The sequence below is a fragment of the Argiope bruennichi genome, chromosome 1 (assembly GCF_947563725.1).
Source record: "Argiope bruennichi chromosome 1, qqArgBrue1.1, whole genome shotgun sequence".
Taxonomy (NCBI): domain Eukaryota; kingdom Metazoa; phylum Arthropoda; class Arachnida; order Araneae; family Araneidae; genus Argiope; species Argiope bruennichi.
This window is the reverse complement of record NC_079151.1, coordinates 59,917,687-59,936,060: the sequence shown is the minus strand read 5'-3', so window position 1 is coordinate 59,936,060 and position 18,374 is coordinate 59,917,687. Positions and strand designations below refer to the sequence as shown.

The following is an 18,374-nucleotide window of genomic DNA, read 5'->3' as shown; positions in this document are numbered from 1 at the left end:
CGAGCTTTATTATTTCTAATTATCGAATTCTGATCATATTAAGAACTTCAATATCATCCGTGATTAATAAAACATTTTTTATGTAGGAATTTTTGGAGGATTTTCTGTCGTTCTTGACCTAATTATTGAGCCTAAAATTTTCTAAACTCCATTTTTTTTATTTCTTTCGCCAATTTATTAATATGAGCTTTTCAAACATTTGGCACAAACCATTCAGTTTATGATGAAATTATTCTTGAATAAATAGGATTAGGATTAAAATCAATTTGGTCTTCATTATTTTTCCTCATCAAAGGTTCAGAATTATGGAATTAAAATTTGAATTACTCAGCGTAATCTTTTAAGCAAATTTCTAATGTTCACGAAACATTAGAAAAGACAAACAAGAAACCGTTTTTGTCACTATGAGTGAAGTTGTTGGTAATATTATCATTATTTACTATATCAAGACATCGAGAAAATATCCCATCCGTAAATTTTATTATTTTCTAGTCTTTCTTTTTGATGCAGTTACCGAACCTAAGTTAGATTTCGTTTTTCCATTCGGTCTACATTCAATTTATCCTATAATTTCCTTCATGTAATATTTTTACATTGAATGTAATTTTAATTCATATTCTATTTGAGATGATTGTTTACTAATCAAATAGAAATGTAATATTACTTTATTACATGACTTAAATTTAAGTATTGATGTAATAACCAAGATATCAAAGAATGTAAAGCAATTAGCTTTGCATTTCCATTTTAACATTTTTAAACATGAAATAACTTCATACAAATTTAAAAGAAAAAAAATACTCTTTCAAATACTTTATAAGACATACATTTTAAAAATATTTTCAGCGTTTACTACGAAATATCTGAAAGTGGTCATTTTTGCATACTTGTCGTTTCTCTCAATGGCGTTTTTGTTTGATACGAAATTTTTAGTCCATAGAAATAACGTTGAAATAAACTCTCAATAATGGTCATTCGATTCCGTTGAGCGGCAAAAGATATTGCCTGTTCTCTCATTTCATCTCTGAGTTTTATAAAGAGATAGGGAAATTTCATACATGCATTCAAAAGTAATATATAAAATCATCAAAGTCAAAATTAATCATTCTTTTACCAGCCTGAAGAGGAAAATAAAATTCACCATCGGATTCAGTTTGCTTTAATGATATCTACACTTCGTTTTAAAGAAAGACGATGTTTCTAAACGGATGCCATAATTTGAACCGTGGTCAGATGATGAGGATCATATCTGAGCCTACAATCTCTCATTTCTTTTTATAAAATTCTATGCCACTTTGGGATACATATGACCAAGATCTTCTTCAAGTCCTTCGTTGAAATGATTCTTTAATTTCATGGTTGGTTTTTAAATAATTAATAGGTTTTCAATTATTATATTAAAATAACTTAGCGAAACATGTATATTTTCTTTCCCGAGTAAAAAAATAGATGTGCTGGCAAGGGTTTTAAGATGCTCCATTTTGGTATGAATTAAAATAATTTTTATTAATTATTCAGAATTGCTAAAAGATCTCACATTTTTTTTTATCTAGAAGTCAATAAATAATCATTCTTTTTTCCTTCATGCATCGAAATTCATACGTAAGAAGTCATTATATAAATGATATCTAGGTATATTAGCACTAAGCCAGAGCTCTTCTTAGGGTAAAATTGTTTTTCATGGAATTATAAGAGTAATGTGTAAATCCACATGAATTCTGATGAAAATTTGTTGTTTCTGAAATAGATTTAGGCAATCTATTCTTTGCTACAAATATAGTATTCTAACCTAATTGATATTTCCATTCCACTTTCATGATTAATTAGATGAATGCTCCCTTTTTTTAACAAGGAATGTTCTTTATAATTCCTTCAACTGATTTAAACCATCAGGCAAAAGTATACCATAATGAATCGTGCATTTTTCATTTGAAACATTAAAATTAAAAAAAAGTTCTGCCAGAAGAAAGTGAATACGCAAATAAATGATTGCGTATGAGGGACTTGATGGTTGGGATTTTCAGATTGATTATTTACTGTACTTTCTGAAAAAGATTTGGGAAGGAATTGGTGATACTTTGATCTTGATTTGTCGTTGCGAAATGTACCATTCCAGGCTAAATGAGAAAAAAAATTCTCACTTCCATTATTAATTAAATTAATGCTTTCTTTTGTTTGACAGTGAATGTTCTTTATGGATCTGTCAATTGATTTAAATTATCATTTAAACTATAAATTGCAAAGGTATACCATTATGAGTATAGCTTCTCTATATTTCATTTAAAAAGTCAAAATTAAAATTCTGTCGGAAAAGCATAAAATGAATGAAAATTTAAAATTCTATTGAAATTTTTTAAGACGTTTGTTTCTATTTATTAGTAAAACTTTTTGTTTAAAAGAGGTCTGTTGTTAAATAAAATGAAATAGAGTATAAAAAAATCCATATTAACTAATACTTAACCATTCAGCTTCAATGTAATTTTTTTGGCGGATCATATAAAATAATCTGTTTATAAATATTCTTCGAAAAAGAATGAATATCATCGGAAATATAAACGTCAGTACAGCATAATAAGGAAGTCATTGTAGCATTCATAGTCATGATGACTGATCTCTTAGACAAAACATATCGTATGCTTACTGTTTTATTATATTTTTAAGGATGTATTTATATTTCTCTTTACTTTCTACTATTTATTGATTATTTAAAGACAATTTATTTATCTCTAAGGTTTATTCAGTTATGAACATTTTTAACATATATATAAGAAAACAATTAGCCTGACAAAAAAAAAACTTAAAAATTATCCTCCTCTTCCGCTCTTCTTAGTCAGCAATTCAACATTAGCACTTTTATAATTGTCACAAATTTTGATAAAAAACAACTAATGTATTTTTAACTTTTTAAAAATATTCCTCTCTCATTTCACTTCATTGAAGATTCAGAAATTCCTTATTAGTATTCCCATGGACAAAAGGATCTATGGTAACTTTTAATTAAACACTAATTAGTATATAAATTTGAGAAAATGCGTAGTAATTATTAACTTGGCGGAATTTTATCAGTTAGCCCTTTTTTTTCAGTAAAAATTTATTGCTGTGGTTTTTTTTTTTATATGTTTCATGGCATTTTAAAATCTTACGTTTCTTTTATAAAGCGGGAAAAATATTATTTAGCCCATCTGGGTAAATGAAATTTTAATCATCAGAAGAATATTGAAGTCCTTATAAAAAATTTCATTCTTTTAAAGGTAGAAAATGAAGTTGTTTATATCATAAAATATTTCCCTTTAAGTTAAGTAAAAAAATATATTATTATTTAGCTGCGCTTTCTAGTATACGAACATGAGAACTAATTTCTCTTAGGAAGAAGAAAAACAAAAATATGGTTTAATTTCGGGGAATTTTTCCTTTAGAGTTTCGTAGAAATTTTTCGAACAGTTATTCGAGACATTAAAGTATCACGTGACATAGAAGTAAGTAAACAAAACTTTCTTACTGAGATTTAATCACTAATTGAGTACGATCATAAAGATTTACTGCAACTTTAGGAAGAAAAAGAAAAGTATTTTTTCGAAGTATTTTTAGTAAAAATGATGAAAGGACTAGTTTAAAATGGAATTTTCAGATATTGTTTTTTGAACTGAAGCGGAAACAAAAAAAAATTTTATTAATGAATCACTTAAATCTAACTATATTTAGATAGGAATTTTCTTGGATAAAGCCTATTTTCTTACAGATTTTTAGTTAATGCAACTCATCGCTTTTAAAAAAAAAAACTGCGAGCGTATTATGCATAGTTACTAATTCTTTTCTTTCATCTAATCCCCCTAGAATCTTATTTTTCATTAACTAGTTTGATTTATTTACTTTTTTTTAGCTCTGCTGCATTTGAAAGTTATTTTTTTTTCCTAGTATTAATTTTTTTTTAATTATTTTATCTTGTTTTTGTTGAGCATATACTTACACTTTTTTGTGTGCAATACAAATCTTTTCTTTATGATTCTTTTGGTTTCACATTCATAAAGCAAAGTATTTGTTACTTTTTAAGCGAGAATTTATTTAAACTAATAGTATATGCCTTAATGATCCATTATTTATTTAGATTTGGTATGCTTTTCTTCTTTTTCAATAAACATCTCATTTTGAAACATAATTTGCTATTGTGAAAAAGCATTTTTTTAAAAAAAATAATAGATTTTTTTGTATTTTATATATAATAGAATAATTGAAAAAAGTAATTGATTGCAATGAGGACCACCATAATATTTCACATTAATTATGAAGTTCTAACCAACCACATTTACAGGGTGTCCCACAAGGTATGCAGCGTCTAATTTTTAAGATTCGGATAGAACACGTTAAGACGAGTATTTTGATATATAACGTGGAGTCCCCGAGTATAACATCATAATCTAATTACACGAAATCCTTTAATTATGAATCCCACAGTTTGTATTATACATACGACAATTTCCAAAAAGGGAAGCTTCCCTAGGTGATTATGCAAATTCATGGCAATCAATGAGAGGAAAATCATGTCTGCAAGTGAATATGCAAATTCCTACATCGGCATATATGGCTAGAAAATAGGTTTGATGAAAATGATCCACTAAAAACTTTCTGTGTATTATGCGTATTTGTTGTGTTTCTGAAATGAGCAAATGTTCGATTGAACATGTTTTCATGCTGCTGACCTATCATGAATTGCAACCATATCACAGTGTGGCGGAAAAATTTCGGCGATCACCGCAACATAAGCGGCACGACCATCAGAAGAACGTAGAAAGAATTAAGGAAACTAGTACTGTGTTGGGCAATGTGCTTGCGAAAATGTTAAGGGAATGTTATGCGTGCAAGAACAAAACCTAATGTTCAGAAAGTGAAAGTTTTTGAATGACATTCCATTCTTGCTTGGCATAAACAAGATTGGCAATTATTGATTTATGCAAGATAGTGCTAAACCTCTCCACACTCTCGAAACTACGATCTCTTAGCTGAATATTTTCACGATAGACTGATCGAGTTGGATTCTATTACGAAGCAAATAATGGTAGAGAATGGCCACCTTCCTCTCCGGTTCTTAACCTGGTGCTACTTTTTTTATAGCGACGTTTGAAAGACACAGTGTATCTCACACAGCCCTCAACATTGGTTGACTTGAGAGCAGCAATTGAAACCGAAATCAAGGAAATTGGAACAGATATTTTGCAGAAAACAACTGAGTACTTCCATTCCAAACTTCGCCATTTTATTTGTTCGAACGGCCGACATGTCGAAAATCTGTTGTATTGAAAGTTATCAATAAATATTTATTTTCACTTGGTTTTGTTCTCATTTCTTGAAGTTTTCATGGCATAAGCTTCTCACCTTAATTAGACTATGACGCTATATTCGGGGATCCCACATCAAAATACTTGTCGACGTGTTCTGTCCGAATCTGTAAAAATTAGACGCTATATACCTTGTGGGACAACACCCTGTACAAACTTATTACAATAAATCTTATATATAATTTCCTGATTCTGAATTCATTTGGCTTTTCCACGCTTCACAGTTTTTAATTTCTGTAGCTCTAACTATGTAATATTAAGCGCAGTATTAAGTGAAAGTAGCACTACTAACATAAGTGCATGTTCAGCTGAATTTCAGTAAATTCTCATTTGAAGATATATAAGCTTCATATATTTCCTTTCCGCCCTCTTTTTTTCTCCCTGTATTTCTGCTTTGCTGACAGTGTTCTAATATTGGTCATAGATTCGATAAAGAATTTTTTAAAACAACAAAAAAATGAACTTTTTTTTAATCACGAGGAAGAAGAATAAATCTCATATATATATATATATATATATATATATATATATATATATATATATATATATATATATATATATATATATATATATATATATATATATATATATATATAGGATCATTGTTTATTTTTGAATTTATTGTTTTTACCGAATTCCACATTAATTATTTTTTTCTTATCAATTATATTATTATTCTCAGAAATTGAAGCAGTGCTTTAGCAGACGATTGCGTGCATTTGATATAAAATAAAAAGATATATTTTTATATCGTGTGAATATAGATTAGTTTTCTTTAGAACATTTAACGACTTCAGTTATTTTGCCTTAATCTAAAAATATGTTTCTTTGCTCTCTTCTTTAAAATGTTCTAAATCTTATTCGCTGCTTTTGTTTTCTAATATTATTGTTAAAATATCCTAATGTAACTAATTCCCTTTCAAAACGTTTTTAATATTGATTCTTTTTTTTTATTCGTAGTGCGAAAAATTTTATTTTCATTAAACATAACAGCTCCTAGTTATTCAATTTATGGTTCCAATAATTGTAGTTATCATAGAATGTTTTATTTTTATCTTGCGATCAGATTAAATCGATGATAATATATTACTCTTGTCTTTAATTTACGTCCGGCGTCGCTCTGAAAACTAGAAATCACACTATTTATGTCCATTATCACCTTCAAATATAAAAAACACATCAAAGATTACTTGCTGCCAAGTCAATCACAACTGTAATATCATTCCTTGTTTTCAAATAGAAGAAACCAGAATGATTTTTGTGAAATGATTGTGGTAATCCATTAATCATTGTATAGTCTATAGAGAACATAAAAATATTGGAAAATTAATTGAACTTCGAACATTAAAATCCTTATCTCTGACTGCTTGTACATCAAAGTTATAGCATTGTTAATAATTTTTTTCAGATTCTCGTTTAGAAATATGAAATGCAATATTTAATTCAAAATTTTTTTTCCTCCATCTCCATTGGGCCTGCGATGCTAAAGAAGCAGATCAGATTACTTTTCAACAAGAAATATTACTGTAGTTTGATCCTCGTCATTCCTCTTCTCTCTATATATATACATAATCAAAATTCTTTTTTCATTTACTTATCTCCATTATGTCATGTTTTCTGACTGGTGCATCTTATTTCCAATTTTCCTTTTTTTCTAGAGACTCTAAAATTTCGTAGATGATTACTTTCTTTTATTGTATTGATCCATGACTTTTTAGTCATTGTAATTTTCAAATAATTTTACCTCTGGGTTTTGATTTACGTTCATGGTATATACCACATCGAGTCTAAAAAAATCATTTTTTTTAGAATTATATCTAGGAATCTGTCGATTATGTTTTCTGTGAATAGGGAACTCAAAAACTGAATGGGATAGATGAAGGAAAATTCAATGCTGAATCTGTATCAAATCTATGCTAGTGGAACTTACCTTCACTCTGGGCATATGAATATGACATTCAAAAACGCCATAAGCAAGTGATTTTGAAAATCAGATTGTAGATCTACATCACATTTTGAATCCAATCGATCAAAGGGGTGATGTCGCTGTGTTCTATATTTCTCAATTAAATAATCGTGTGAATATCAGTGCTTCTACAGTATTCCTCAATCTGAATTTAAAACTGTGGAAATCTTAGACAATTATATAAATAACATGGTTTGACTGTAGAACGCTTGCTTCTTGGAAAATGCGTGATTAATGTTGAAGTTGTAATAAAGGATCTCAAACAAATAATTCAGCCTAAATAATTGTCTCAGATTTGGATGGATTAAGGACAAGGTTCCATTTCGTAGTGGCATCTGTATATGCATGTTTCCTCTCATTGTGACTAAAAATATTTGACAGCTGATGATCGGGTTAGTATAACCATCGATTTGAATGAAGAAGTTTTTAAAAATAACTAAATATAATCGTCATTTTTAATTATTTTCATACCGTTATGTATGACAATGTTTGTTTTTTTATGACAATGTCTAAGATGCATTCGGCATAATGCAGAAAATTTTATTCTGTAAAATATGGGTTTTCTTTACCTGTACTTTTTTTACTGCATATATCAAAAAGGTCAAATAATATGCTTGTATAGCAGAGGAGAGTAAAAGATGATAATTTCTGCCATTGACGATAATGATTAGAAATATTTTGCTCCAAAATTTAACAGCATTGTAAGTGAAATGAGTTTTGTAAATATATGGGAAAGTAAAAACTTGTCTACTGATATTAATGAATCCTCATGTTATATAATTCATCTAAAAAGTCGTTTAAATTTCATTGATATCCTTAATGCTGTCCTATAAATTCGTCTGTATTTTTTAACATTATTTTTCAAAGTTTGCTCGTTTTAATTATAGTACACAATAAAATTAAATCGAATAAAGTTTAATTATCCAAATTTATGTCAGGCGATAAATTAAAATGATGCCAAGTGTAATTGCCGATGCTTATAATTGAATACAGATAATAAAGTAGAAATGAAAAGGAACGAGAAGACAAATATTCTATTTATTGATTGACTCTGACTAAAACCGCAAAATTCTAAACATTAGCATGTTTAAATAACTCAGTGATTAGTTTGAAAATAAAACCATTTCTTAAGCAAAATGTATTCCTTTTTTATAAAAAAAAAGTATGTTAATTTATGGCAAACGATAATTTGCAAAAAAATACAATCAGGATAATCTAATGTTGCTGTTGAAATTCGAGGTCCGACTTTAAAATGAAATAATTGTCTTTTATTATCTAATAAACATTACAATTGTTAACAATTTTCCATTCCATTGTGTTAGCTAAAGATATTTTATGTAAACATAAAAAATAAGTGAATTAAATATAGAGCACATTATGAAATCTTATCCACGGTTTAATTGAAAAAAATTTCAAGCCCTTAGGCTGTTTACCAATAACGAATAAATTACTGAATAAGCATGTAGCTATCACACTGAACATGTAATATATTCTTACCAACAACGATATGTTAATTATTTCTGTTTCGCAATTAGTAAAATTTTAGTTGCTTTTTTTATATATATATTCCGAGCTAATGATATTAAATATAATCTAAAACAAAAACAATATTAATCATTTTTCCTTTGTATTATCTTTGAATCTCATCTTAGTTATTAAACTCCTCACCGTGAATTATTACTAGTGACTGAAATTTTTCAGTAGGAGTTTTAATCTTTGCTTCTTTGATAGTGTATAATGAAAGCAAGAAAATAATTTATTAAAGGGGAAGAAGTGACACTTAGAATTTTCCGTTCATTGAAGATTCTAAATGATAAGCTTCACATCAAAGATGTTTCTAATTATAACTGGTCGTTTGTCTAATTTACCTTATTCTTTCCCAATTTTAGGAAAACAAAGAATTGTTTTCTCAAATAATTATTTTAATTCGATAAGGGGGACAGAGACTTTATAAAATACTTAATATTACGTCATCATAATGACATCTTGTCATCTTAAAGAAAAGATAAATTATAGTAAATGTACATTGATGCAATCATCCATTTTGAAGTCTGTTGGAGTTAGTAGTCAATACCCCTACTATCCAGATACTAGCTGTCTGCCTTTAGTCTTTTATTAGCTAGTGCCTGTAGAATGCGATTCCAACATACTAACAATAATATCGAATTAAAGTACAAAATCTTTCACATTTTATTAATTTTAAGTAAGGCCGGGATAGCCTGATTGGTAGAGCGTTGGATTCGCGTCCCTTAGGTTGCGAATTCGAACCCCGCCGGCCGCGTGCTTGGTAGCTGACGCGCGTATAAATCTGTCGTGGTCACAAAGTCCTCCCTGTCGAGAGTAATACCACTAGTGGTACTGGATCAGGGGTGATCGTTCTCTGATTCAGGCCTAAATTACGATCTATGGATGTGTGCATGAAATGCGAGAATGAAGTCCGCCCCTTAAAAAGGGTTGTGACGTGTGTGTAGTTAAACCGTATTCTTGACCCTAGTTTCCTCTACAATAAAAACAAGAAGTGCTCCCCCTTAGGCTTAAATTGGCTGTCTTCGAACATCGGACTTGTCCATGGCAAGTGCCATAAGTAACAACGACAATTTTAAGTTCATTGAAACAGTAAAATAAAATGCAACACTATCCTGAGAATTACTCTCTCCGCTTTCTTAACTTCAGAATGACGACAGTTTTTTTCATAAAAATGGGAGCTTGTCATAAAGAGCCATGTCAAAAGATATGAGAATCAGTGCTAAAGAAAGAGCATAAGAAAACCACGCACTTGTTTCAGAATATATTTCCATATTTGAAGAGATTTGGTGTAAAAATCTTTCTCTTGCTTCAATTCAATTATGGTATGTATTGTTATTGATGGAAAGCAGTTGCAGGATCTAATAATAATTAAGGATGGCTTTGTCTCACTATCGTTACATCACATTTTTGGAAACTGTGACTAACAAATGCACATTTCGTGAGTTTTCTTTTTAGCTTTAACGTTTACGCGACATTTTTTTTGTATTAAACTGATACAGCTTCATAACCTTGTAATTGATTCTTTTCTATCATTTACAATTTTCGAGCTAAGAATAAATTTTCTTTCTGAGTTGTGTAAGCGGTCTCAACAAATATTCCACAGCCACTTTATTATACCTAAACACCACTTTTATAGCTATAACTGTCTTTGTTCTTACGCTAAAGAAGAGACTTAGGAGTTTTGAAGATATGTCTATGTATATCCTCGTTAGCTGTAAATTTATATTAATTCATTGATACTAAATTTTGATTATCTTTATGTTCTTACTTGTTCCACTTTCAGATAGAAATTAGAATCGCTAAAAGTTCTTAAGTAGGTGTAGGAAAAATAAAAGAATGGGAATATAATTCATTCTTTTATAATTAAATAAATCTACTCTTTTGGAAAATAATTGAAATCAGCATTTCCTTCAAACAAAATAATTTTAATACTGAAAAATTAAAACGGTAATACTTCTCTGAATTCAATTATAATATTTTTATATTCTCGTTATTTATTGAAATTGTTTTATTTATGTATGTTTAAACCTCAAATTTAAGCAATATTTATTCATTATATGGCTTAACAAATTTAGTAGCTTATTTTCTTTAATACATTGTTTGAATGCTAGGGTTGATCAATTTAGATACTTGCCTCGGTCTTTAATTAGTGTATTGTCAATTATGCATTTATGCTTAATAATTCAGTAACGAAATTTTGATATATTAACAGACTATTGCATTGTATCCGATGAGATAAAATAACAAAACAAGCCCCGGTGATCTTAAGCTTTGAAAATTCGTTGTATTTCTTTTGTTCATTATTTAGTATTTATTAAATATTAAGGTGGCATGTTCTTTTCTTGTGGATAAAACTGCGTCTTTCGCTATTGGTTAGTTCATTTATAAATTATAAAATATGTTCAGTATCCAAATGGAACAGCTTTTTTTATTTCATTATATTTTATACGCACAATCACTTCTAGACAGCATGTATCAAGAAGCTTTTATTTCTTTTTAGAGGTTTTATGAATTTTAAAACTAATACATCGGAGTCTTTAAAAATTATTATTGGAAGTAATGATAGCATTAAGAGTGTTAACTCCTTCTTTTAAAATTTCTGTATATTCAATTACATAGTTGAAGAACCTTTATTACCTAGAAATCTTATATCTAAAGAGTACTTAATTTATTGCTCTCTTAATGCAAAGGAATTATAATTTATTTCCCAGACATTTTCTTTTAAATTTTAATCAAAAGGTTTAAAGGCATATCTTTATGAAATGGAGGCAGAGTTCCTCAAATTATCATTTTTTATTAACAACTTTATTCCTTATTTAATGCGAAACAAACACTGTCAATTTTTTTTCGTTAAACAAATTTAGTATTCTATGCGACTTTTTCTTATTTTATTAAGAATAACAAATTTAATAAGCTTAAAAATAATGCTGCTCATTTTCCTTTCTATTTAAATAATTTTATTAAAACGGGTAACTTAATAGTATTTAAACATTTTGAACATTATTAATGCTTTTAGGAGAACGCCTTTCAGATTTCTTATGTTTTGAATGTTTTTGTAACGTTTCAGGGATTCTTTGATAAATGTTTTTTCCTGCTTGAAATTTTAGTTATGGTGAAACACTAGAACACCTTAAATACCTTTTTTCTAAACATATTTCAGTATTTCTAAAAATATACATAATTCTTCTTTATGTTTTAAATTAGCGAGAGATTCTCTAGAATTCATTCATATTCACACACTAAAGACGCATAAATATAAACCCTATATCCTAATGAAATTTTCAAACAAAAAAAATTCGCCTACTAAATAATATAAAAAAGGTTTGTAATGAATGCGCTTGTGTAAAATGCTCACGGAGTGCTTGAATTTGAGGTTCTTAACATCCCGGAAATAACAAGTGGATAGAGTAATGGCATAGCAATTAGACTACTTAGTAAGTGGTTGTGCAAAATAAATGGAGGATTAACTTATTAGATGGCTTATTAAGCAAATGTATGTTGGGACAACTTTTGAGAGTTCTCAGAAAAACCTCTTTTCCCTCAAATCATTTTGCTGAGCATGCTAACGAACAAGATGCACGCCACAGGTATTCAATCAATCACACGTAAGTAAATGGAAAAAGATTTCGCAGTGATAACCAGGCGTCTTGAGCGTTTTCGTTGAACGGACTTTTGGAGTTTTCAGAATTAATAAACAAAAGTTATTTTATTTTGCATTCTATTTAATCAACAGTTTTTAAGCAAGTCCGTATCCCCATTCCCTGTCTGATATAATCAAGATTATAGTTAGCATTAAAATCTAATGAGTAGAAATAAGCAAAACGGCTACTCTTCCTAAAAAATTATTTTGCATGAAAATATTTATTTAAAAAAATCTGAGGCATTCTGAATTTAGGTTAGTAATTCTTTTAAATCTTGCATGATAATTATTTCATAATTTTCTAATTATAAGTATATGATGGCTTTAACAAATATTATTTGCTTTGGATGTTCAAGCTAGTATGAATGGGCATTTATATATATATATATATATATATAATTTCCCGTAATGCTTTAAATTTGCTAAGGCGTAGTTGTATATTTCTTCTTTCTACAGAATTTTTTAATTTTGTTTCTTCTATTAATGCACTTATAGTGGTATTTTTATTAAAGAACATTTCTCGGAGAAATATACAAAAGAAAATAGTTTTCACTCGGAGAAATATACAAAAGAAAATAGTTTTCACTAAAATAATAGCATTTTGTTAGAATGCTATTATAAATTTGGTTTTCTTGTTTGTTTGTCCTAACGGATATTAAAAGTCATTTCAATTGTAACAAATGCGCCATCTGGCGATTGATCGAACCACGTTGTTCGTTCACCAGATGGCGCTTGGATCGAAGAATAGGACATTGAGTGACAGCTCGCAATCCATCTTAATGATTTTTCCGAATCATGTTTCCTTCCCGACGTGTGGCTTCAATAGCAATCTAGAAAAAAAAAAGTTACAAAATCCATAGAAATTGGTGCTCTATATGACAAGGTAAGTTCACTAGTCTTTTTATATTAGTTTTTTTTCTCCTATAAATGAAAAATATGCCCCCCCCTCAACATGATCCATCATTATCACACACTTTAATAAATGCTGTTTGCTGGATCTATAACATTTCTTATAAGTTGAACCATTTGTGCAATTCTTTTATTTCTTACAGAATCAGCTAGCGCGTCGATGCATAGGCCGAGTTTTGCTGCAGAAGTGAGCTATGGAGTGATGGGTGCTAACTACCCTGCTTTGGAGCTGATGGCTCTGTACGCTGCCACTGCAATGCATGATTACGATCATCCAGGACGTACAAACGCTTTCCTTGTTGCTACATACGCACCGCAAGTAAGCATATTTCCCCTTTTTGTGCTTTGAAATATTCTGTATATGTAATCTATATCATAATTTCTTTCCTATTTATGTTTAAATATTTCTCACAAGTCTAATGTTTTTCTCTAAAAATTTTATTAAATACAAAACAATTTAATTATTAAGGAAATTTTGAAGATTTGATAATATTGTTACAAAAAAATCATCCGGTGGTTTTTACTTTAAGACTTCATCTAGCTCTATAATGGACAACGATTCTTTCTTTAAAAACACGAGAACAAAAACATATTCAAACTATACACAGTCATAGCATTTGCAGAAATCTACTACATACAAGTATACTGTAAATCTTTATAAAACAACAGCAATAATGCAATTTTTGAGCTCTACCGCGAACAGCAATGCAAAGGGAGTATGCATTCGACTGACTCGTTTTAAATCTCACATTTTTTATATTCTCCGTGACAAGCTATAGAAAGTTTTAGTAATGTCTATGAATTTTGGCCCTTGATATCGTTAGAATTCTTGTATTTTAGAGAACATTTCTATCGTTAAGGATGTCGCAAGGGCTAGAGGTCATTCACTTCTCATTTATTCAACATCCAATGAAATTATTGTAAAAATTTCTTCCTTACTGCGCAAAGAAGCATTACGAAGCAAAAAATTTGCTTCGTAATGATATTTATTTGACACGATATTTATTTGATCTCTATTTGCGTACACTTCAAGAATTTGAAAACCAATAGTCAATCTATATCTTCTGTCTTACACTAGTCATTTTTATGAAATTATCATAACAGAAGTTTATAGAAACCGAACTCCTAAAATAATTTTAAACCTAATTTCCGTAGATATAGATTTACCGAAAAAAGTAGCAAGAATGATTATCATTCACAATTTTTAAATAAATTTAATATCTGACGCAACACAAGAATATTGTCAGTGAACTGTAAACATTCAAGAAAAAAAACAGACCATATTTATGTACAAAGAAACAATGCATCGGATGGCATTGTGTTATTGGATATCTACTGCCTTCATAACACATATATGTTTTATTGTAGTTTCCTCAAAATAATCAAAAAGTTCTTTAAATATTTTTTCTTACATAAATAAATATAATATTGCCATCTAAGTTCAAATATGAATTTATTTCGTCATTAGGTCGGAAATAGTAAAATATTTTGTAATAGTAAAGCTCAAATATTTCATCATTAATTCTGAGAGGAAAAAATATTTGGTTATAGAAGAAATGTAGAAGCATATGATTCAGTCTGCTTTCTTAGAAACTAATTTTTATTATTTGAAAAGCTTTTAGTGAAGTTTCTGAAAATAACATAATTTACGAAAATGCATTATGTTTGTTGATATAACTTAAATATATCTAGTTCTGCCTGATGATTTTGCTCAAATTTCATATGGCCCATTAAATGTAAATTTAATGAATACAGCTGTAAAGTATAAATATACTTTTTAATTATAATTATAGTTGTAATCTGAAATAAACCAGTTGATAGTAATAGTTTTTAAATTTAGACATTATAGATTTTTAGTTCTATAATAATACTACTTGATAAACCAGGCTTGATATTAAAATTCTTTCATAAATAATATTTTAAACATAAAAAAAAACTTTTATATAAAATAAAATTTATAAAATCCTTTGATTGTCTGCTTGTAATTAAAATTAGAATATTAACTGGAGAAAACGGTTTTTGTCTTCGTTTGAGCGCGATTGATTTAAATTTAGTTTTAAGTAAGGTTAAATCACTACTTTTATGCTAATCAAAGCTATGCCAATAGACTTAAGAGAAATTTTAATTTAAAAAAGTATTGGTGTAGTTGAAAATCTAAAAAGACAAAAAAAATTTTAATTATTGAATTTTATTAATTTTTGTACTTTGAAAAGTTAACAGCATTTTTTTCTCATATCTTTTCTACTGATAATAAAGTTTGTTTGTTTGTGTCTGGGTGTGTTGAGATTTTAATACCATAACTTCCGAAAACGTCGAATTACAATTTTTAAAATTACTAATTTAATAGTTGTAAAAATTTTCCCCTTGACTTTGGTAGTTTTTTAAAATATTTTCGCAAATTTCTAACAATAGATTACAATGTCATTTAAAAATTCAAACCATTTTCATTTTAACTGCTTCACCAAATATTTTATCCCTGTGATATTTTTTATATGCAATACTACGTATTAAATATTATTTATAGGTAAAAACTATTTTATAAATTTTTAAAAATGACATAATTGAAAAATTGATTGTGAAAACTCATTTTAATTACATTCTTTAGTTATACTAGCAAACAGAAAAATTCTCATTCGATGAATTAACAGGTGAAGAAAGAGGACTATAATGTTATTTTTGTGGAAAAATGAAGCGGAATTTTGATATTCTGGTTCGTCAATGAAAACCAGATGATCACATTTGAAAGTTGTACTATTGTAAACTAGAGTGACATTAAAAAGTCATTAATTCATAAAACCAAATAGTAGAGTTTCAGATTTAATTTCTATTTTTATACATCCAAAATAGAAAAATTTAAATCAACCACAGGACAAAACAGAAATGTTAAATATCTCCTAGTGCATAACCCATAGACTGTCGTTATTATAAGGCACAACCAATACTGAAATGGTTTCTTACTTAAGTAATATCTATGGAACAGCGTCTTCTCTTCTGTAATCATTAAGATACAACTAGTCATCGGAGAAGACTATCTAATAAAATATAATTAGTAATCCTAAAATAATGAATTACCATTTATATATGCAAAGTTTATGCTTGAAACTAGCTGAATTAGAAAGAAGTGAGAAACTTTCTTCGATCATCTATAGACACTTATAGTAAGGAATATGTTGAGAAGAGTCAAACAACCCACTGTTTTCTCTTTCTTTGCAGCTATAGATTTTACATTCCGGTTAGATTTTGAAATTGTTTTCTTGCTTAAATTTCTTCATAATTCTCGAAAGATACAGGAAAACATTTACTGAATTTCAAATAGCAAAAGGAAAAGCAAATTTAAAAGCAATGGCAAATAAATATGTTACTGCAATTGTCATTCAGATATTGTTGTATAAATTCATGATATCTCTATGTTAAGTATAAATTCTTGAACATGCAATTCACATTTTCTGTATTATCAATCTAGAGGTAGATGACAGTACTTGGATCATCTAAACAATTTTTTTTTAAAGTACATTGATAAAAAAGCAATTTTAATTTTAAAAGCAGTAGAACTCTTTGCAGTTTATTTATCTTTAAAACATGTAATTTACTTTTTAAGAAATATGTTAAAAGAAAAACGGCATTAAAAAATTTTTGGTATCCGTCTGATTAAGGATAATAGTTTCTCTAATTGGAATAGTTTCCTTAGTTTTTCTAACATAACTGAAACAAAAATGTTTTCTGATTCTCAAATCCATATCCGCATATAATGTCCGAACACAAAGCTGCCCTTTTATACGCTGTATCATTTTATTCTTTCTCTGTTTCCTCACTTATGTTACAAAACTACGTAGCATTAGTCTGTCCCTTTTGAGCAGATATTTTTTTGTTGTCTTTAATGAGCCATTACTGAGTTTTTTCCTTTGACTTGTTCCACTACCAATTTATGAGGTACACTAGTCATAACTGCTTTCTGGACTTTTCTTCTAGCCAACCAAACAATCCCTTTGATTTGACGGATTCGCTTCAGGCTGAAGGACTGAAATGAACTGATGGACTGGCTCTTTAGTTTCTAAATTATTTTAAATATATAGATAAATTAAATTTGGTTTCTAGAAAATTAATTTTTGTATCATGATAACAGCCTCAAGAAACATAAAAAACTAAATGTATAGCATTTTAATTAAATTATAATATTTTAAATAAAACAACAACAACAATGCGCAAATTGAACGAAAAATAGCTTATCATTTTGCTTATTAGTGAGAAAGTAACATATTTAACAAATTACTACTCTTTAAATGAAAAATGACAACATTGCAAGGGTTATAAACACTGTCTATCGTTCTGCTAGTTGTTAACAAAATAACACATCGAATAAAATAACATGTTTATTTTATCTGCTTACAAATTAAGTTTCTCTTTCTCCTTTTTTTAAATGATTTAATTAAGCTAAACTTTCACTTTTTGTCAAGATAGCTACTCTCCTACTAAATCCGACCGTTTAGTGAATTCTATTCAATCTCTCCTTCTTTCGGAATTCTAAAAATACTTTCTCATGTTTAAAATTAGTGCTTAAAAGAAGAAGAGGGAAAAAAATGGATAACAAGCTGTAGCTACATGGCAAAAAAATGAAGTTATTAGTGAGATTAAAATCTCGAAAGAAACGAAAAAAAAACTTTGTAAAAGGTAAAGTGTGCTTGATAACGATGAATCAGGTATTAAAAGAAAAAAGTAAACAACTTGTACTGTATACACTATTAATAAATCTTCTTTGTAATTAAATAATCTTCTTAGTAATATCAAGCATTCAGTCGAGTGCTTGATATTACACAAAGCATTTTTCTGCGTTTGATTTTTGAATCCAATAAAAAAAACATTAACTAAATTATTAATTAGAGTGTGGATGGAAAATATTGCCATATTTGAATTGTCACTCCTAGTTTGGACCGTTTTTGTAATCTCAGTATTCTATTAAAAATTAGGGGACGGCCTTAAAATAAGTAAATTATTTTACAAA

At 28.4% G+C, this 18,374-nt stretch overlaps 1 protein-coding gene across 2 annotated transcripts in view; it reads left to right on the top strand.

Moving 5' to 3' along the window:
- The window catches only part of LOC129978693 (cGMP-inhibited 3',5'-cyclic phosphodiesterase 3A-like), a 679,937-nt gene that overhangs the window by 613,660 nt on the left and 47,903 nt on the right, over positions 1-18,374 (top strand). For both annotated transcript variants that reach the window (XM_056090656.1, XM_056090657.1), the window contains exon 9: positions 13,519-13,694. In XM_056090656.1, the coding sequence (XP_055946631.1) occupies positions 13,519-13,694 (176 nt within the window). The remainder of the gene's footprint in view (positions 1-13,518; positions 13,695-18,374) is intronic.